Consider the following 22,731-nt stretch of genomic DNA (forward strand, 5'->3'; position numbering starts at 1 on the left):
AGTATCTGTGCTTTCTATTTCTTACATTTTTAAAACAAACGTTACTCGTTACTCTTGGCTTCGGTTTAATGTTTCTAAATAATTATTTCATGTCATGTGCTCCATCCAATGCAGATCATTGGCTCCATCCACATCTAGTGAAAACTAGTGTAATTGGATGAGTCATATAATGCAAACACTCATTGGTTAGCTAAAGGAAATCATCAGAAGCAAGAAGGTGTTCTTCAAACTGCTAACGTGAATTGTCTATACTATGCTACAATGGAGAATTCAGAAAAAGATGTTGAAATGTCTGAAAGGTCGGACACAGGAGAGAGCGTATCGAGAGATGGAGACGGAGACCAACAAGACCTCCATCATCCTTGGCCCTATTTCATAGAGTTTTTAGAGATAGTCAAAAATTGAGCTTTAAAATTCATATAGCGGCATCTGGCTGTTTTTTTTTTAAGGTTACTTTATACTTTTATACTTTAAGTAGTTTTTGGAGCACATACTTTTTCACTTTTACTTGAGTAAAGAGGTCAAGTTGATACTTCAAGTGTTTTTAAACTGCAGTATCTATACTTCTACTGAAGTAACAAATGTGGCGGGGAAGAAGCTGTTGCAGAATCTGCTGGCCCTTCATGGGGGAGTACGATATAAATGTCTGCACAAACCATACAAGGTCAATAGGATTTATTTTGTCATATAAAATCTGACTAGTTATATCTGAATCATTAATAATAATGAGTTTTATTATGGAAGCCCATATCAGCCAAAAAGAGCAAAATGTAAATATTTTATCATAATTATGAGAATTAAAGACATAACTTTGACCTTTAAAGTAATAATGATTTTTTTTATCTGCTCGTTTTCTCCAGTGTAGCTTTAAAAGAACCACGTGACCTGGTAACGTGTCACGTGACCAACGCGGAAGTGTCGTGTGACTTTCAGACCGAACGTAGCGGATTCATTTCCAGGAGAAACTGTGAAACTGCAGATTTTTTAAAACTGAAGACACCTGAGGGAATGAGACCGGAAGGACCGTCGCAGAGGTAGGACCACTTCCGGCTTAGTGAGGCTCAGCTGCGGCAGGTGGAGACCTGATGGTGGAGCAGCTGATAAGGGTCAGACCCGTCAGGAGTCCCTGTGCCGTTTTGACCAACCTGTCCCCCCCGTGTCCCCCCCTGTCCCCTCAGGTCCTGGTAGCTGGGACCATGCCGGTCTTGGCCATGGCTGCGGTGGATCATCAGCGGCGCTTCCAGGCAGCAGTGGATGTGATCCATAACCTGCCTAAAACCGGTACAGCTGCTCCTGTTGCTCCTCCTCAGCAGCCCTGAGTCACAATTAGTAACTAATGAGGGAGACTTGGTTATAAAACAATGAAAAATAAAACGCTAGTGATTAATGAGGCACATTGATGCCAAACTATATTGATACTGTCTCACAGAATATTGACACCTGCTGGACATTTAAAGACACTACAGGCAGCTGATTGGACAGAATAAACTGAATTGATTTAGGAAATTTGGGGCCCGAGGCAAAGACAGGCAGGGGGCCTGAATGAGAAGACGACACATAAAACAGACCCATTATACAGATGGAGAAATTAACATTATGCAATACTAGTCAGTCGCCTAGGGCCCCAAGTTCATGGGGGCCCCATAAAACTGTTTACATGTATGATTAATACAGCTATTCCTTATTTGTGCACATTAATTATGTTTTTGATAAAAATCCTTTGGCTAAAATTCCATCAGAACACTGATAATATTAACTGTGGGCGTTTCTCAATTCACGAGAACGCGAGTACGTACTCGCGTTCTCGTCAAGTCTGTTCTTGGCGAGAACGCAGGAAGATCGGACTTGACGAGAACGCGAGCACGCAAGCACGTATGTGTATTGGAGCAGAAGCGTACTCGTGACGTCATCACATGCAACGTTGTTTAGCATTTCTTTAACAGTCAAAACTATTTATTCCCTACACAAAACATTTTGAAAACAATATTTTTAATTTCTAAAGCTTAAAAAACATTTAAAAAAATTACAGAACCGCAAAAAAACGCCATCAGAACGAGCGGTAGTTCACACATAACTAGACCGAGAGAAGTGCACTACAGACGGGGTAACATTAGCCCTGGCTGCGGTTACCCTCGGAGGTCTGCTGGTCACTCTGGTCCGCTCAACGTCAGACTTTTTTTTTTTATTTTGCACTAACTCTGTAAACAGGCCACACAGGGAGGCTTCGATGTATAATGTTATCGCCTCAAACGATTTCAAAACGTACTTTTGAAGAACAACAGCAGCAGAAAAGGGAATGTTTAACTTAACACTGTGAGCGCTGTCTCGAATCAAGCTGCGGCCGCGGGGCATTCTGGGGAAGCGGTCAGTCTGAAGAACGCTCAAGTCTGCTCTGATGGATGCTCGATAAAGAGGGCGGGGCGAGAACAACATCCGGGGATTTGATGCGTTCTCGATCTGGCGTTCTAGAGAATTGGAACGGTACTCGGGCTGAGGCTGATGACGTGTCACGAGTACACGAGCACACGAGAACGCTCAAGAACGCATATTGAGAAACGCCCTGTGTCTCAGCCCCCCCTTCAGTGTCCACCATATTGGATCAGTCCATTTGCTGCACATGTTCAGAAAGGTCCAAACAGACAGCAGCAAACCTTTTAAAAACAAACCATGCAAAGAGCAGTGTTGCCAACTTAGCGCTTTAGTCGCTATATTTAGCCACTTTTCAGACCCCTCTAGCACTTTGATTTCTAAAAAGCTCCTAGCGCCAAATCTAGCGACTTTTTTCTGCTACTGGAGACTTTGGAGACAACATCTAAAAGCAGCGAACTCTGCTCTCCAGAGCCAGTAGATTGGTAACCCCGCCTCCTGCTCTCCTCTATCTTGTCTGCTGTCATGATTCATGCAGCTATTATTTCATCCAAATGAAAAATGGAGAACAGAGAAGCAGATCATGGCTTGTCTACAGTGAAAAGAAGGACTGGGTTATTTACTTTGGCCTTTTTGGAAACACAGGAAGGAGCAATCAGCTAAGTGAGCTTAGTGCTTGGAAAAAATCTTTCATTCCTTTAGAGACAGCATGAAAAGTCAGCTGAGTACAAAACATAGAGAGGAAAACAAGAAGAAAAGGGACAAGAAGAGAGGGACACAACCTAGAACAAATAATGGATGTCTATTCTATTAACATTTCTCTATCTGTAGAATGGGTCTGCTTTATGTGATGTGTTCTCAGTTCAGAGGGCCCCCTGCCTGTCTTAACCTAGGGCCCCACATTTACTAAGTCCGCCCCTGCCCGCATTAATGTGCTTTAAACTGTGAAAATGAGCTGAATGTGTCTGAATAGTTGTAAAACTAGAGTTAGGCTGAAATGGTAGAATCCGTCTGTATGATCAGACTTTTTCTGGAAATATCCAAGTGTGTAAATAAAGAAAGAAACGTTGTTTTTCTGCTTCTCTACAGGCTCCTACAGGCCTTCTTATGAGGTGATGCTGCGTTTCTACAGTCTGTACAAGCAGGCTGTGTGTGGACCATGCAAGGCACCCCGGCCCGGGTTCTGGGACCCAGTGGGCCGCTACAAGTGGTCAGTATGGAGCTTTGGACCCTGAAGGTTTCAGTTTAACGCTCAGCTTCAGCAAATATTAACTGCAGTATAATAAACTATGATCTCCTTTCAATCTCAGCCTAACACCTTTACAGCCTCATTGTTTTTATCATAACTCTTTATCTGACTGCGCATGGAGGCGTTTTTCTCTCGGCCCACAGAATCTGTCCGACGTCTCGGCTCTGAGGCTTTCCTCCTGCCTGATGGTCGAACGCAGCTCCACTGTTTTTAAACCATTTTTCTTTGGTCGTTCCAGGGATGCGTGGAGTCGCCTCGGGGAGATGAGTCAGGAGACCGCCATGGCAGCATATGTGGAGGAGATGAAGAAAGTAGCACAAGAGGTAAACCTGATCGTTTACGGGTCGAGCTGAACATTCAGAGATGATCCAGGAGATGCAGCTTCAGGGTTAGAAGATTTAATCTAAATTATTGAAGTAAAAGTTTATAAACTTACAAAAAAAAGCAATGAGAAGAGTAGATAAGGCAGGATATTATGAACCGTTTGTTTATTCTTAATAAAGCATTAAAGCTGAGAGACATTGTAGACCTTTTAGTCCTAGAGTTTCTTTATAGCTTCAAAAAAAGCATAATTTAGAAAACCTGTTAAATTTTTCTTTAAATTATGAGCAACTTCTGATGATTGAAACAATGTTTAATATAGATGTGTCTTTGTTATTGTCAGGAAGTTATGTATGAAGGTAGATTTGTTTCTTTATTATTTAATCAAAAAAGGTTGCTTTAATCAAAAAATATATTTCCAATTAAAAAAATCTTCACTTCAATGAAAAAAAAAAAACTTTTCAATCAAAGAAAAAAAGTATTTAAATATTAAAAATATATTTGAGACTCAAAAAAAAATCAATTTGAACACTGCTTTTCTTTGATTGAAAATGTTTTATTTGATAGAAGTCCAGTCTTTTTTGTTTAAAGCAACTTTTTTAATTGAAGTAACATTGATTTTTTTTATTGGACCATATAATGGGTAGGTAATGGGTAGGACATTTGTGTCTTTATTATTCAATCAAAAAAAGAAGTTGCTTCAAACAAACAAGCAAAGAACAGAATCAATAAAAAAAGTAACTTCAATGAAAAGATAAATCATTCAAAAATTTGCATTAAAAAAATTCGAAAACTATTTCTGAATGCAAATAAAACATTTGAGACTCAAAAAATTGCATTTGAACACTTTTTTTTATTGTTGAAAATGTTCTCTTTGGTTAAGGGATCTATTTTGTGATTGGGCCATACATGGGTAGGACATTTGTGTCTTAATCATTCAATTCCCAAAAAAGTTGTTTCAATAAAAAAAAAAATAAATAAATAAATAAAAGAAAAAAACTGTGCAAATGCAAAAAAACAAAACAAAACAAACAAAAAAAAATTACCCTATGAATAATTTTTTTTTAAGTGAAAAAAGTTCAAATTGTTTTATTTGAATCAAACCTTTTTTTTGAAGTGCAAAAAGTTTTGATGTTCAAATTTTTGTGACTGAATAATTTTGACACAAACGTTCCGCAGTGGGCGGGTGCTTATCTATCGGTCTTTGTCAGACACGTGACTGACACGCCCCCTAGCGCCATTTTTGTGGTGAGCGGAAGAAAAACAAAACAGCAGAAAACAAGAGGAGAGCGCTGCCAGCAGTGAGGATTATCAGTTAAATGGAAAAGAACAAGAAAACTGAACAGATACCCTACCCAGACAAACTTTCTAAAGCTGCTAGGGAACGATATTATATATTATTATTACAGTGACAAGGCAGATGTTGTGGGCAGTTGCACTTATAGCTGCAGTTATTAGAGCAGTTTGTGCTGCTCATCAGACTGAATGAAAAAACTTGTCATAATTTGCACATTGATTACTTGCACATTGATAAGTTGCACACTGTATTTGCTGTTCACTTTATCCAGGCCTGTTTTCACAGATCTGCAGTCTTCTTTACAGATATCACATGTTAGGCCATATCTCTAAGGAAGGCCACAGTGAAAACAAGTCCAGGGAAAATGAAAATCTTCTAATTTAATCTAAAGAGCAATCTGCTATATACGAGGGAGGAAGACAAAGTAAAACATTTGAAGCTTTGCACTGTTCTGCATTATTTATGTATTTGAGATTTTGTATTGCATTTTCATAAATCCTCTGCTTGATTGAAAAGATAATAACACTTGTTTCAAATTTCAAATCCACTCTTTATTGTACACACATTTTTACAACCTCAGAAACATTGTTAATATTTGAAGTGATGGTGAAACTTATATTTGTTTTGCTGTTATTTTTCAAAAGTAACTTTAAAAAAAGCAAAATTCTATTTGTGTGAAAAGAAGAATAAAAAAAGAAGAATAAAGTTGAAACAGTACTTGATCTGGCATTCATTTATTAGCTGGTTTCTCTGTTAAAATTTCAAAACAGTCAATAATCACTGTGACTATGTCCAAAGGCCTCCACAAACTGATGAGGCATAATTTTGTGCAAGGTGTCTCTATCTGGCCACACAATTGCACGCTTTAGATTTGCATATAAAAATGACAGCATTTTATTGAATGTTCTGTACACAGTCTTTGGTGAAACACGGAAGAGATAAGCAAGGTGTTGGGAGGGCAGATCCAATCTCAGACGCATGAAGGTTAACAGAGCATTTGAAATGGACTGAGAATTTTATTTTGAGCAGACATGAGAGGCAGCATAAAATTAAACAAAGCCATAAAGGTTGCCAAGTTTGGTAGACCCGTATAGTACTGGACTTTTTCATTACTGTCTCCAAAGAAGCCATCAGAGATCTGCAGCTCATCAAGTTCACGCCGCAGCTCTCTGCTTTCTTCCAAAAGATGGTTCATCTCTGCACACCTGAGCACACACAGGTTACATTCTGTCTGTCCTTCCTGACGACCACCTTCTGTGTCATCCTTGGTGTTTGGCCGGCCAACGTTTTCAGCAGCCTTCTGCGTGTCAGTCTGTTGCTGGTTAGGGTTCTCTGTCGCCTCATGTGTAACTTCATCCTGTCGCTGAAGGATTTCATCAGCCTGATGGAGCCCCGTTTCAGTTGCTTGCAGGGCATTCTTTTTCAGCTGTTCCCGATAACCACGTCTTAAAGAGCGTTCTGTGTCTGTTGGTTTGATGTCAGTGTGGCCCAGATGCAGGGATGGAGCCCAGTCTGGGTCAGTCTCCATCATCTCATATGCGGGTTGACCTGCAAAGTAGATGAAAGGTTGAGTGTTTTACACATCTATTCAAAACACCATAGAAAGCACCTTAATAACAGAGATCATTAGATTACATGTGTAATAAAATAAGATAACCTTATGTTTCCCACAGTGGGGAAATTTGCTATACCGAAACAGCACAAGTACATCGGACTAGTAAGGCCAGAGGTAAATAAATAAACTGAAAAGCTTAGAGACGAACAAAGGATTATAATAAATAAACTTAAGTAGATTGCACAGGATGAATAAATGCACTGAGTTGGCTGACGAGTGGGTATGTACAGTGTTTTTATATGTACACTGTATTTATATATAAATTTATTCATAAAAAACATATATTTGTATTGCAGATTGTGTAAATGATTATACACAGAGAATGCATTATTTATTAAATTTTAGCAGTCTAAAAAAGAAATAAACAAAACAAACATCACTTTCCGCTTCTCTTCCACAGCATGTTTCAGTAGGTTTACATGAACTCCTGCAACTTTATAAGCAAACCATTTCAGCGTGTTGATTTCTATTAGTGTATATTTATAAGGACTTACCTTTGTGAAAATGCCGAGAGCAAACACGAACATGAGGAGATATTTTATGAAACGTGATGTCTTTCCTTCTTACAGCAGCGACCCACGGAGCCCGACGCCTCTTTGTTAAGTCCTCTGTCTGCGGTCCGTATTTTTTTTCCAAGTGGGGAATACGAAAAACCGTAAGGCACCATCTGCTGTTTTCTGTTTAGAACTACTGTTGCATCCTTTGACGCAGCAACAGTGTCCCATTATTTCCAAAGAAGCAACTAGAACACATCTGCTCTCTGTTAGTTTTCTTTTCTTCGTTGCTGCTGTCTCTTCACCACAGAAATGGCGCTAACTACCCTAAATGAATTGCGCTTTTGCGGAAGTGACGTACACTGTCACAGACCGATTGGTCAAATATGTTTGATTGACAAGTGTCTACACCAAAGACATCTTTCTGACAAAGAAGTCATGGTCGCCACTGGCCAGCAAGCTTTTTGCCAGTGTTAGCAAGTGTTATGCTGCGTTCAGACCAAAAGCAGCAGGAGCAGCTAGTTTACATGCAAAGTCAATGGTTGACATGCGTCAAGGCGAAGCAAAATGTCCCGCAGCACATTTTGAGCAGCAGGAACAGCGCGTCGCATGAGATTGAAAAATTTAACTTTAGCTGCTGGACGCGTCGCATCAACCAATCAGAGAAGCTGATCTGGGAGCTGGCAGGGAGACAGAGCGCTATGATCACTCCTCTGAAACAGCTTATTAACGCCTAAATTAACTTAAAATGTAGAAACCTGCCGGCAGCATATGTTCGCTTTTATTATCCTGCTGCCTGCAGTTTGTAGCACAGACCTAAAAAAAGCTAACATCTACTTTCAGCCAGCATTAACAGTAGAGGAAACCCCCAAGAGATGAGCGGGCCTGAGGCAGCTGCTGCTGGGTTTTATCCATCAGCCCAACAAAGCCTTGTTTTGGTTTAGAAAACATGCAAATAGAAACGGACGAACGTTGTTGATCCACTCTATAAAGCCTGGAATTCAATGCTATTTCTGACAGTTTGTTTGTTATACACATTTTTACAGGATTGGAAACATAATGAATGTTTGTTTGACCTCCTGCACGCCATGTTAAAACAAACATTTTCATATATTTAAAAGAAGAAAAAAATGAAAAAGCTCCAGTGAGCCACAAGCGGGCATCAAAGAGCCGCGGGTTGCTGATCCCTGCTATAGGAGAATGTGGAGATTTTTTTTTTTTTTAAGTTAACCAAATATTTTAATTTTTCTTTTTTGTGGCAGATCCCACGATTTAAACAAATCTTTTTATGTTGCCGTCATATTTCTGTAGGCTGGTAGCTTCTGGTTTCTCCAGTAAAGGAGATCTTTCATGCTTTCTGATCTGTACGGAGAGAAATTTGCTCCAGTATTATTAAAAGCATGTTTGTTTTGTCCGGTGGATCCATGCAGGTCATCAACACCATGCCCATGGACCAAACGGCGGCGGGGGCCTTCCGACACTTCGAGCCTCTCTACAGGGTCATTGATGACATGCCCCGGCCTCCGGCGTCGCTGTTTGACCTCGCTGAAGGTGGGTTGGTTCTGACTGGTCCAGTTCAGGGTGTGGGCTTAGAAGAGAGCTCGGTTCTGATGGGACGTCCAGAATAAAACAGGCTGAAAATGTTCATTTTACACGGCGTCTCGTTGCAGGCTCTAAAGGCAGTCAGCAGGGTGACACGGAGGGAGGAAAGGAGCCGGAGCGTTTGGAAGGAGGTGGTCCAGACCCGCAGCTGAGGGCTCCTGGTGAGGCCCGCCCCCCACAAGGTGTGTTCATAACCCTGATATCCCACATCCTCCTTAAACGCCCTGCTCCGCTCCACAAAGCAAAGCCTGCAGCCTCTGCGGTTCCTCCCAACGTAACAGATTTGAACTCATCGCTCTAGTTTCTGATGTTCTGCTGCAGATTCTGGGGCGTCTGAAGGTCTGGCTGTGACCAGCGACTCGGAGAGTGAAATCTTCTGCGACTCTGTGGACTCAGTGGAGCAGCTGAGCAGCTTCAAGGTATTCTGGTTCCTTCCATGTGTAAAAAGCTTGGTGCAAACGGCGAGATGCAGCAGTTCCTAAACCCTCCGTCTGCCACAGGCTGTCAAGTCCAACGGCTTCCACAGCAGCAGCGTTTATCTGCACTCGTCTCCAGGTCCCGGGACTCGGACTGAAGGCCGTCTGGAGGGAAGACGAGTCGGAGCCGGTCAGGGTGGGGAAGGAGCGGAGGATGGGAGGAGCCACGGTCCTCCCAGGAGAGGGCGGGACGGCGGGCGGGACGCTTCCTCCCACGGCTGGAGAGAACGTAAGCTGCAGGCGTTGGCGTCACATCAATCTACGGCCGCAACTAAACATTATTTTTTAATAGATTTTTAATCGAATAATAATCAGGTAGCCAAAGGTTCCTTAAAGAAGATTTTTAGTGAAATGAAATCAGGTGAATCTTTTCCACTTAAATGCAAAATGTTTATATATATATTTTTTTAAATTTGATATATTTAACTGCTCTAAATGGGTCGTTCTGTCAGCTAAAGACCTGTTTTAGAGTCTTTATACTCCAGTCAATGATCAATCTATTACTAAATTATTTCAATAATCGATTATTACAGCCGTACTTCAACCTGATGGCTCCTGTTACATCTTGCTGATTTATCCAGCGTCTTCCCGACGTCCCAGAAACTAATAAAACGCTGGCATACGCTGAACTTTCTATGGAGTTTTTCCTATTTTTGGCGCATACATAGAGCAGGGGTAACCAATCAAAAATCAGCGGGTCAGAATAAAGAAAATCATCAACCAGTAAAGGTCCGGAGACATTTTTAATTCTAATCTGTTAAAATGAGGTGTTTATGCATCCATGTATACATTGAATTTTTATAAAAAAATTAAAAAAATTTCCATTTTAAAATCTAGATTGTTTTTGAATTAGAGAACAACAATCATTCAGTTTGGTATGAAGACAATTTCTTGATTCCCATATTTTCTCAAACACCTGAACTGACTGTTTTTTCTTTCTTTTTTCTGTCTTAATGTTGGCAGTGGGCTTTATGCTGCCCTGCAAGGCTTTAAACCTGGGTTTAATGGAGACTAAGCCGTTCTAAAGCACATAGCAAGGAGCTCATTTTGAGCCTGGATCCAGATTTATTGTTGATTCTGTTCATGGTGGAGAATCCTGCTTCACAGCAGCAGGTTGAGCCAAACATCTTCTAAATGTGCAGGGTCATCTTTGAGCACCATTTCACTTTTCTTTCACCAGTTCACCACAGTTCTTCCAGCAGTCCACACTTTCTCTGCTCTCTTTCTTGGCTAATTTGGATCACGTGCAGGCTGAAGCCGGACGCTCTGGAGGGCTTTACCGTATTAACAGGAGAAGCAAGCAATTGAAGTTAGACACTGCCATCGGACAACATGCAGTAAATTATAAATATTGTAAATCAGGTTGGGTCCAGATCCGGACCGCTGCCGCTAATCCATGACTTCTGGTCTAGAGTATTCATAGCGAGTCCAGAACTTCTGTCCAACAGCAGCCTAACTTCTGCATAACGCACGGCAGCGTAATGCCCATGAAATAATGACCAAGCCAGTGTCCTGAAGGGGGCAGCGATGCGCCCGGATGTGACCGGTCTGCATAAAAAGATGTCTTTGATCGCAGTATAAACCTACAGTAGCTGCTGTTTACCGCCAGCCAAAAAAAAAGAAAAAGAAAGAAGGTTTTTGGTGGCAGCAGATTGAGCGTCATGTCTGCTAGGAAGTTTGTTGGTGGTGGTCGTGAACGCAGGGAGGATCCATCACCCTCACCTTCTGGCTCACCCTATGATGGGGATGAAGTCTGGAGGAGAACTCATGGTTTCCTCCTTTATACCAAAACGCTGCCAATACGCCATTATACAGTAGCTGGACGTTAGAAATGTTCAGCGCTCGTCTGGAACACGTCAGATACGTTGATATGCATTGGAGAGAAGTTCCTGATAAGTTACACAGAAGTTAGTCAAAGGTTTAGGATAGGCTAGACTCCACGACTGATGAGGAACTGACACTGAACGTATGTCAACCATCAGATAACTGACCTGGAACTGATGGCCAACAGATGGCAGACGCTGGAATGTTCTCGCCATATATCAATGTACTTCAGCGTGTTTCAGCATGCTCATAACTTATACAAAACTAAGCCATAACTTATCCTACTTTTGCCAGTGTTTTTGCCAGATTTTTCATATATGGGCACACTCTGGCTAAATCGTCAAGGTGTGACAACATCATAAATGAAGTGTTCAGAGCTGCAATCATTATTACAGATTTTATTTGTCCTGTAACCTAATAAGTTTCTGCTTTATTTTATCTTATGTTTTTCTATTCAGTCAGTGTTTATTACAGCTGGAAAGAATTTTATCAGATTTTCAGCATATAAAATGAAAAAAAACAATTTTTACAATTTTAAACCTGTTCTTTGCTTTTATCAATGTTGGACCAAATTTCTCTCCATACTCCGTCTGAATGGCGGTGTGTAAGTTTGCCAAAAAAATGTCGGACTCCGTAATTTTCTCTGGTCCCCTCCCTGATCTGACCAGTGATGACATGTTTAGCCGCATGTCGTCATTCAATCGCTGGTTGTCTAGGTGGTGCCCTGAAAACAACGTGGGCTACATTAATAATTGGCAATCCTTTTGGGGAAAGCCTGGTCTGATTCGGAGAGACGGCATCCATCCCACTTTGGATGGTGCAGCTCTTCTTTCTAGGAATCTGGCCACATTTATTAGTCCTCCAAAACCCTGACCACCCAGGGTGCAGACCAGGAAGCAGAGTTGTAGTTTAACACACATCTCTGCAGCTTCTCTACTGTTACCCACTCTTTACTCCATCCAGACAGTGTCTTGCCCACGACCAAAATCTAATAAATTAGCAAAGATTCCCAAAGGAGTAAATCATGATAATCTAATTAAAATCAAAATAACTTCAATTGGGGAAAAAGTTAAAACAATTAAATGCGGTCTGTTTAACATAAGATCTCTTTCCTCTAAAAGTCTACTAGTTAATGACTTGATTTGTGATAATCACATTGACTTGTTTTGCCTTACAGAAACCTGGCTGCAGCAAGAGGATTATGTGAGCATAAATGAGGCAACTCCTTCAAGCTATTTAAATTTTCACATCCCCAGAAGTTCTGGGCGAGGAGGAGGAGTAGCAACAATCTTCGAGTCTGACTTACTGATTACTCCCAAAACAATTAATTCCTACAACTCTTTTGAACATTTAACCCTTAATTTCCCTGATCCAAATTTCAAGGCAAGAAAACCTCTTCTTTTTGTAACTTTGTATCGTCCACCAGGTCCTTACTCTGAATTTTTAGATGAGTTTTCAGAGTTCCTTTCTGATTTGGTATTAAATACTGACAGGGTCATCATAGTGGGAGATTTTAACATCCATGCTGACATTGAAGGCGACAGCTTAAGAGCAGCCTTTAATGCTATCTTAGACACTATTGGCTTTGTTCAAAATGTGAATAGTCCCACGCATTCTCATCTTCATACTTTGGATCTTGTGCTGACATACGGCATAGAATGTGAAGAAATAACAGTATTTCCTCACAACCCTGTCCTCTCTGACCACTTTCTAATAACCTTCAGGATTACTTTAACAGAGTTCTCCTCCCCCAAAAGAAGGTTCAATTTTAGTAGATCTTTATCAGATAGTGCAGTTATAAATTTTAAAGAATCTGCTTCACTTTCTCTCTGCTCTGTGTCACTGAGCAGTGCTGCAGAGTGCAAAAGCTTAGCTTATTCCCCTTCACAGGTTGATGATTTTGTTGAGGGGGTTGCTAGTTCTCTGCGTATTGCCTTAGACAACGCAGCTCCTTTGAAAATGAAAACCGTTAAAAATAGAAAGCTTGCTCCTTGGTTTAATGCAGAGCTGCATACTTTGAAGCAAAATGCTAGGAAACTGGAGAGAAAATATCGCTCCACAGGCCTGCAGGAGTCCTTCCTAGTCTGGAAAAATGGTTTACTGTTGTATAAGAGGACCCTTTGTAAAGCAAGAGCAGCATACTTCTCCTCATTAATAGAGGAGAATAAGAATAATCCTAGATTTCTTTTTAATACAGTTGCCAAACTCACCCAGAGCCATAGCTCTGTTGAACCGTCCATTCCACCTGCTCTTAGCAGCAATGATTTTATGGGATTCTTTATAAATAAGATTGATCTTATTAAAAATAAGATCATAAGCACTCCTCTATCCGCGATTGTACCTGAGGTAGTCATGGAATCTGAACCGGGTTTAGACTGCTTTGATCCAGTTGAACTCTCTGAATTAGCAAAATTATTGTCTTCATCTAAGCCTTCAACTTGTATGTTAGATCCAGTTCCAACCAGGTTATTTAAGGAGGTATTCCCTTTGATCTCCTCCTCCATTTTAGATGTGATTAATCTATCTCTGTTACAGGGATATGTACCTAAAGCTTTTAAGATTGCTGTAATTAAACCTCTGCTTAAGAAACCGTCTCTTGACCCAGATGACTTGGTCAATTATAGACCTATATCCAATCTTCCTTTCTTATCCAAAATTCTTGAGAAAGTAGTTGCCAAACAAGTTTGCGATCACTTCCACCATAATGAACTTTTTGAAGAGTTTCAGTCTGGCTTTAGAGCTCATCATAGCACTGAAACAGCTCTGGTGAAAGTCACTAATGATATTCTCATGGCCTCAGATAATGGACTTGTATCTGTGCTCGTCCTGTTGGATCTTAGTGCTGCATTTGATACAGTTGACCATAATATTCTTTTAGAAAGACTTGAATATTTTGTTGGAATTAAAGGAACAGCACTAGACTGGTTTAAATCTTATCTATCTGATCGAATTCAGTTTGTTCATGTTAATGATAGATCTTCAACACGCTCAAAGGTTACCTGTGGAGTACCACAGGGATCAGTGCTAGGACCAATTCTCTTTACTTTATACATGCTCCCAATTGGTAGAATTATTAGACAGCATGGGATTAATTTCCACTGTTATGCTGATGATACCCAGCTATATCTGTCTATAAATCCAGATGAAGCTAACCCATTACATAGATTACAGGCATGTCTTGAAGACATAAAAACCTGGATGACTCTTAATTTTCTGCTTCTGAATGCAGACAAAACAGAAGTTATAGTCTTTGGACCAGAGTCTCTGAAAAAGAAACTGATTAGCCAGTCACTTCATTTGGATGGGATTAAACTGATTTCAGATAATAAAGTAAAAAATCTTGGTGTTATTTTTGATCAGGACCTGTCATTTAAATCCCATATCAAAGAGGTTTCTAGAATTTCCTTCTTTCATCTGAGGAACATTGCAAAAATTAGAAATATCCTGTCCAGGGGGGATGCTGAGAAACTAGTCCATGCATTTGTTACTTCAAGGCTGGACTATTGTAATTCTTTACTATCAGGAAGTCCACAAACTGTAGTTAAAAGCCTTCAGCTGATCCAAAATGCTGCAGCCAGAGTTCTGATGAAAATGAAAAATAGAGATCATATCTCTCCTATCCTGGCTTCTCTTCATTGGCTTCCTGTTAAATCAAGAATAGAATTTAAAATCCTCCTTCTCACATATAGAGCCTTAAATGGCCAAGCTCCATCTGATATCAGAGATCTGATTGTTCCTTATGTTCCCAACAGAGCACTTCGCTCTCAATCTGCAGGTTTACTAGTGGTTTTCCCTAGAATTTCTAAAAGTAGAAGGGGGAGGGATCTTTTTTTATCAGGCTCCCCCTCCTTTTTGGAACCAACTACCATTTTTTAGTCCGTGGGGGCCAGACCCCCTTTCTACTTTTAAGGCAAAGGTTTTTAAAACTTTCTTTTTTAAATTAAAGCTTATTTGGGTGGCTGGTTTCCTGAGCTCTCCCCTATAGTTATGCTGCTAAAAGGTTTAGATTTTTGGAGGACATAGGGCCCCCCATTTCACCCATTCTGCTTCATTCTTCTCTGTTCCCCTTTTTATTCGCAGAATCTTTTTAGTTAAATTTCTCAAACCCTTTCCCTCTCTCTCTGCTTTTCCTCAAGTAGTTTTTGCCTCGTCTTTTCCTGTTTGGCTGGGGACGTCACCCCTGGAAAAAAACATTAGCTTTTTCTGCTTCTACAAACCCATTTTAAAAAGTTGTTGGAGATCGGCCTGTTTTCCATTTGTGGTCCGGGTTTCTCGGACCGGGGACAAATTGGAAGGCTCTCTTCTTTCCCCCGGGGCAGGGGGAGCCCCCCTTTGGGAAGTCGTCTGCCTGGGCTTTTGGGGTTTCCTGGAGGGGGCCGCCTTTTACAGCTGCTTTTTGAAATCTCTGTTCTGTCCCCTTTGAACCCCGGGCCCGGCCTGGGCCCAGAGGGGCCGCTCACACTGACCCGGGTTTCCCTGCGGGAGGTTTTTTCCTGTTAAAAGGGAGTTTTTCCTCTCACATTTCCCGCTACAAGCATGCTTTTGTTTTGGGGGGTTTTTATTTGGTTCCCAAAGGGGTCAATGCAATCAACTGGTTTTCCTTTGATAGGGAAAAATTTGAAAAAAAAAATTTTACGGAAGGGTTGGGGTTTTAACTGTAAAGTGCCCTTTAAGGGTGACCCTGTTTTTTTGAATTTTGGGGGGTATATAAAAAAAACTGAAATTTAAATTTTAATGGGGGGCCCCCCTGACCTTCTTGGTCCAAGGGGGGATTTTCCCCAAGGGGGAACCCCCAGGGGGGGGCCCCGGGGGCTTTTCCGGGGGGCGGTGGGGGGGGGGCTTCGGAAAGGGGGGGGACGGGTCAGGGGTGGAGCTGAGAGGATTTCCCAACGCACCCGCAGCAAAAGAAACATTCCCGGGGGCCCCCGGAGGGGGTCAGGGGAGGACATGAGGAGCGTTTTGGACCCGGGGTGGAGGCGGTGGAGAAGGCTCGCTGCCACTTCCCTGTGGGTTTTCGAATCCAAATTTAAGGGTTTGTTTTAGTGTTTGAAATTTTTCTGTGAACTTTTGAACGGGGTTTGTTTGACCCCCCACAGGGGTCAGGGAAAGGAGGGGCCCCGCCCGCGGTTTCAGCCAAGATGCTGAGGTGAGGGTACGAGGGCGGCTTTATCTGTCAGACCAGGGCAGCGGGGCCCATAGTCAATACGTATGCAAAAAGACGTCAGAAAATTTCCGTTTTTCATTTAGTATGTTTCAAAAAAAAATTATTTAAGGTCAGATTGCAATACGCTTAAAAAAAAAACATAAAGCAAGTAATTAAATAGTTTTTGGTACATGACTAAAGGGATGCACGGCTGTTGAGGTAGTTTAAAGTCTATTTTTCGCACAAAACTAAAGGGATAAATGGGTCTTGATTATAGGTATGATGGTCTGACCGGGTAAGCTCATCTAACAGAACCGGCTGCAACCGGACAGAAAACCTATCTCTGAAAGTTTTGGTCATGAAATGTTCCTCAGGCGAAGCAAAGCCACTTTAGACAATTTTCGGGGAAAGCTGTCTGCTGATTGCCAGGCAGACGAGCTCCGAGCCAGCTCCCATGTCAGGATGAAGAGAGCACATCCAGTTAGTCACAGTCAGAGAAACAGGACTACACTGAAAAACAGGCCAAGCTCCAACATCTAGAAACAAAGGTGTTGATGGCAGCAGCACAGCTGATATTTCTCTCCAGGATGGAGTCACAGCCAAACAGGAACAGACCAGATGAAGCTACTATGAGAAAAAGCAGAGAGAGCAGAACGTTAGAGATTGAACTAACAGATTCTGCAGAGTGGGAGAATGGAGATAGAATGAAGCAAAATGATGAAAAAGGGGTCCCTATGTCTTCCAGCAGTCTAAGCCTATAGCAGCATAACTATAGAGATAGCTCAGGATAACCTGAGCCACTCTAACTATAAGCTTTATCAAAAAGGAAAGTTTTAAGCCTAGCCTTAAAAGTAGACAGGGTGTCTGCCTCACGGACTAAAACTGGTAGTTGGTTCCACCAATCAGTCCTCCTTTGGATCAGAACCAATGAATGACCTTCAGGAAACTTTCCATCACTTCCTGCTGTGATATTTTCTATGAAGCCTTTAGTTTCCCAAACAAATGGCAGCATTTCTGCAGTAGGTCAGTGGTTTTCTTTCATCTTTGGTAAAAGCAGCAGTGATGGGAGGACCATCTGGCTTCAGAGGACTTCCTGGAAAGTCGGGTCTCCAAGGCTTCCTGTCTTCTGGTTCTGTCTGACATCTAGCTTCCTAAAAACCTTGTGACTCGGGGAGGAATCTGGCTTTTTTTGTATTTCAGCATCTTCAGAATCTCAACCAATCTTTTAGGTAAATTTAAGACTTCAGTTTTGATTATTTAAGCAAACAGACCGTGGCTATGATCAGTGACAAGCGTTTTACTGTGTAGCTAATCATTTCAGAACAGAAATAATTTTGAAAATCAAACTTAAAAGTACATTTTTAAAGCTAAAGTTTTATATTTTTTTTCCTATCAGATCTTATATATTTTTTTCTTAGTTTCAGTTTTTCTACTTTTACACTTCTGCCACCTTGGGCATGGGGGCAGGGCTTTGAAGACACTGGAAGGATGACTGACAGGCAAAGCCGGGCGTACACTGTATGAGTTTTTTCCTTTTTAGGGCCGATTCTTCAGTTGTGTGAGATTTTTCTGAAGTAGGTTGAGTTTTAGCCTCATGGTTCGCCTTACGTCCTTTAAATTAGCATTTAAAGGAAAATTCTGGTCAGCAGGAATAATCAGTGGATCGTTACTTATCCCTAAGACTAATACGGTCACATGAATTTAGCGCTAATCAGTAAAAAAATAACAGCAATAATTTTCGTGGCGATCACAGAGTCTGGGAGCGGCCATTTTTGTCCTAATATAGTAACCCCTCCTCCTGCCATCTTCCAGCAGTGACGTCACGGTGCGGTAAGCCTAGCGCCATTCTTCCCGCTTTACAAGCTAAATCAATGGGAACTACTAGACACATCTGCAATCAACAACAATTATTGAAGATTTCCAGAGGACTTCACCATTGAAATTCACCAGAGCTATAGTGAAACTGACAATGCCCACGTGCATGGCAGCTGGATGCTGCAATATATCGGGTAACAGTGAAAAAAAGCGTTATCTCACCTTTCTGATTCCTGATCCTCCATGGACAGGTTGGTCGTTGGATTGCCAACTTGAAGAGGGAGGATTTGCCATCGAACTTCTGGCCAGAAAAAAAAACCCGTAATATGTAGCCAACATTTGGAAGAAGAATGTTTTCAAGATGACTTGGATAATAGCGCGTTGTGACAAACACCAGATACAGCACTGGGACTTGATCAACAGCCGATACCGCACCGTGACGTCACTAACCAGTAGGTGGCAGTAGTGTTCTTTGACAAACATGGATGCCTCCAGTAAAGCACATTCACATGAAAATCACTCTGAATTAAAAACACTGATCATTTATTGAACAGGATGGAATAATTTAATATTTAAAGGACTTTCAGAAGTTTGAATTCTGAATATGACTGAACTTTTCCTTTAACAACCACCTCCCCATCAGAAATCGTAAGGTCGAAAAAAAATAAAACGTTTGATATTCAGTCGTCCCTCATGAGGTGCTGGTGGGTAAATCCTGCTGCTGAAGCTGAGCTACGAGCCGATTTACCAGAACCTAGCTAACTGCGTGTGTGTCAACAAAGCAGCTCTTCCTCTTCTTCTTCCACATTGAGTCCCAGCAGCGCCATCTCACTGCGGAGCTGAGTCCCACCTGGTTTTTTGACGTACTGTGTGAGCAGGTAGATCGCATCAGAGCGTCGGGTCGCACAGTGTGAGAACAAACGTGGTGAGCTGGGAAATTTTAAACCCTGCGTTTCCCTCATGCAGTTTGAACTGTAGCTGCGTGCAACGATTGAAAGTATCTTACAGTGTACGCCCGGCCTAAAGCGACTGAACAAAATATGAATAACTGTTGCGTTCAGGAACCTTGGGAACCAGAAACATCTTTAATTTATGGCCCTTATTTAGCCCCGTAGCTCTGTTCTGTTTCCTCATGCCTTTTTTTTTATTATTTATTTTATTTTTCACTGGCTTTTATTCTGCTTTCTTGTGGTCCAATTGTTTTATTTATTTTACAAATGTTTTCAATTTTATTTTTCAAATTTTTTCTATTATCTAATTTATGTAAAGCGCTTTCAATTGTACTGAATGTACTGAATTGTGCTATAAAAATAAAATAGGCTTGCTCTGATCCAGGAACCTTTGCTGAAGGTTCCTGGTTCTGGTTCATGTTCTGCAGCAGCCTGTGTCACAGCGACTCTGGTTCCGTGGCGGCTCTGGTAACGTGGCGGTTCTGGTTCCGTGGCGGCTCTGGTTCCGTGGCGGCTCTGGTTCCGTGGCGGCTCTGGTTCCGTGGCGGCTCTGGTAACGTGGTGGTCATGTTATTTTCTTTCCCCTCCAGGAGGAGGCGTGGTGGCCTTTCGACGTGTCGTGTCAGACGGTTCTTCTCTTCATGCTGTGGCCGTTCGTCGCACAGGGTCTGGTCTACCTGCTGAGGAAGGCCCACCAGAGGAGCCGCACGTTGTCATGACAAAGCCCCTCCCCCAGATGGACATAGGAAGAAGTTTTTGCTCCCCAAACTTCCCAGCATCTGATTGAAGCTCCTTTCTTCAGACGAAGAACTTCCTGTGATTTATCGTTTTAATAAAGTGAAATAGAATCTCTGAGGGTTAAATAAACGCCTCTTCAGTTTTTACCCAACATTCTGCTGACCAGGTCTGAATCAACCTCTGCTTGATGGGGTCCAGCTGAGGCCGCTGTGACCAGATTAAGACCGACAGACGGTGGGATTATTCCGCCGTAATCCTTGAAGGCTTGTTTAGACTCCTGACCAATGAAAATGATTCCTGCTCTTTGACTATTGAAGTCTCTCCTATCAGCAGTGGGACCTAAAGGGGATTTTCCTCCATTATTGTTGCAGCAAAGAACACGTTTTTTTTAATGGAAATTTAGATTTTATGAATTGAACTCTTATTAAATAGTTTTCCTGATATTCTCTTCACTTTAAGCTCAAGGCAATAAAAAAAGAATGCAATTCATTAAACTCGTTCTGAAAAGTGGAAAATAAATCTTGACAAAATAGGGAAAGTATTTTCACAAAACTTTTTTTTTGTATTAAGAAAATTTTCATGTCTAGATTTTTTTTGCATTTTGAAAGCGCTCTCGGCAACAGTAACAGGAAAAAATGCACTCAATAAACATTAAAGACATAAAAACCAGTTTAGCTGCTGAAATGAGCTGAGCTGCTACTTTTAATCAAATAATCTTAATTAACAGAGTAAATATTTGAATTCAGCAATCTGCCAAAAAGCCTCTTAAAAGTTTGTTTCTGGTCACAGAACGCGGGTTTGGAAGTTTTTCCCCCTGAGATTGACCAATCCGCTTCACCCGAAATGAATCATGGCTCTGCTGCCATATTCTGAGCTCCTTACAGGGTGGAGGCGCTAAAATAAAGGCAGTGAATAAAAAGGCTGAATTTAATCAACTAATTAGAACTTTGATGTTTCCCATTTTAATGATTTTAATCCAGATTCAGATCAGTTTGGTTTATTTGATCGTTTAGGACTTTAAACTCTATCCTCTAATATTATTAAAAGCAAAGAACACATTTCTAACCGGTTTGGAGAGTCATTTATCTGAATATTTTATAGTTTCCTGTTTGGGTTTAATATTTAAATAGTTTTATTTTTGTACAGATACTGATGGAATAACAAATGACTTCTTTTCAGTTTCACAGATTTGAAAGTTTTGATCTCATGTTTGTGTTTGATTATCTCAGTTTGAAACTTCCTTTAATTCCAGATAGAAACCTCTTACCAAAAAATACAACAAGTAAAATCCTAAAATTTAATACATTTAATCTGGAAGAAAAGAAAAACTTAAAAGTTCTTTTTACATGTTTTTCTATTTCTATTTTAAATGTTTTTTCTTTCAACTTCCTTTTTTGAATTTTGTTCTTTGGTTTCAGTATTAGTCGAACAAATATTAGAAAAGAATAAAACAGTAAAACTATTCATTACACACAAAAAAAATAAAATAAAATAAAAAATTTGGAAAATCAAACCTGCAATAATGTCAAACTGAAAATACTGGTTAAACGTTTTACTTTCAAAACTTGATTTAATTTATTTTAAAACCCATTTTCTTTAAATTTCCATTTTTGAAACGTTCTTCTCTTTCAACAACATTGAATAAGTCTCTCTCATCCTTCGGGAGCGTTTCAAACCTTTACGTTCCGTCTTGCCGTACGCTGAGATGTTCTGCCTCTCCTGCCGTCAGGAGGGCAAAAAAACCAGGAAGATGAAGCAGTTATGTTGAAGAAAATGTCTTTCCTTCTGTTTGGTTGCATTACTTCAGATTTTCGGTTGATGGAAATGATTTCCTTTAATAAATTCTCATCCCAGAAACAAGCTTCAATTACAACAAATGAACAAATTATTGCCAAACAAATAATTTAATAAATTATATTTGTATATTTAAAAGGTTACAAAGGATTTTATACAACAGTTACAAAATCGGTTTGTGCAGGATGAAACTCAGACACCAGATATTGAAAGGACACAGAGATGCAGTCGGTTCAGCTCCATTCGGTTTTTGGAAAACTAGAGTTTCAAAGTGGAAGTCTGAAACTTCCATGTTGGAACGGTTGGCTTCAAACTGGTCTGACTGTTGGCTTTAAACTGGTCTGATTGTTGGCTTTAAACTGCTCTGACTGTTGGCTTTAAACTGGTCTGACTGTAGACTTTAAACTGCTCTGACTGTAGACTTTAAACTGCTCTGACTGTTGGCTTTAAACCGGTCTGACCGTTGGCTTTAAACTGGTCTGACTGTAGGCTTTAAACCGGTTTGACTGTTGGCTTTAAACCGCTCTGACTGTAGGCTTTAAACCAGTTTGACTGTTGGCTTTAAACTGGTCTGACTGTTGGCTTTAAACCGGTTTGACTGTTGGCTTTAAACCGGTCTGACTGTTGGCTATAAACTGCTCTGACTGTTGACTTTAAACCGCTCTGACTGTTGGCTTTAAACCGGTCTGATTGTTGGCTTTAAACTGCACTGACTGTTGGCTTTAAACTGCTCTGACTGTGGGCTTTAAACCGGTCTGACTGTTGGCTTTAAACCGGTCTAATTGTTGGCTTTAAACTGGTCTGACTGTTGGTTTTAAACTGGTCTGACTGTAGACTTTAAACTGCTCTGATTGTTGGCTTTAAACTGGGCTGATTGTTGGCTTTAAACTGGTCTGATTGTTGGCTTTAAACTGCTCTGACTGTTGGCTTTAAACTGGTCTGACTGTTGGCTTTAAACTGGTCTAATTGTTGGCTTTAAACTGGTCTGACTGTGGGTTTTAAACTGGTCTGATTGTTGGCTTTAAACTGGTCTGACTGTAGACTTT

General features: G+C 40.9%; 1 protein-coding gene across 1 annotated transcript; it reads left to right on the plus strand.

The window, feature by feature from the left end:
• The first annotated feature begins 873 nt into the window (after positions 1-873).
• On the plus strand, positions 874-20,016 carry acbd4 (acyl-CoA binding domain containing 4). Its single transcript, XM_038303940.1, has 10 exons — positions 874-1,034; positions 1,179-1,281; positions 3,457-3,577; positions 3,855-3,939; positions 8,774-8,894; positions 9,014-9,127; positions 9,267-9,364; positions 9,446-9,650; positions 19,539-19,621; positions 19,726-20,016. The coding sequence occupies exons 2-10, from the start codon at positions 1,197-1,199 to the stop codon at positions 19,870-19,872; spliced, it is 1,059 nt and encodes a 352-aa protein (XP_038159868.1). The 5' UTR covers positions 874-1,034; positions 1,179-1,196; the 3' UTR covers positions 19,873-20,016.
• The last annotated feature ends 2,715 nt before the right edge of the window (positions 20,017-22,731 follow it).

The sequence above is a fragment of the Cyprinodon tularosa genome, unplaced genomic scaffold (assembly GCF_016077235.1).
Source record: "Cyprinodon tularosa strain WSP-4 unplaced genomic scaffold, ASM1607723v1 ctg521, whole genome shotgun sequence".
NCBI lineage: Eukaryota > Metazoa > Chordata > Actinopteri > Cyprinodontiformes > Cyprinodontidae > Cyprinodon > Cyprinodon tularosa.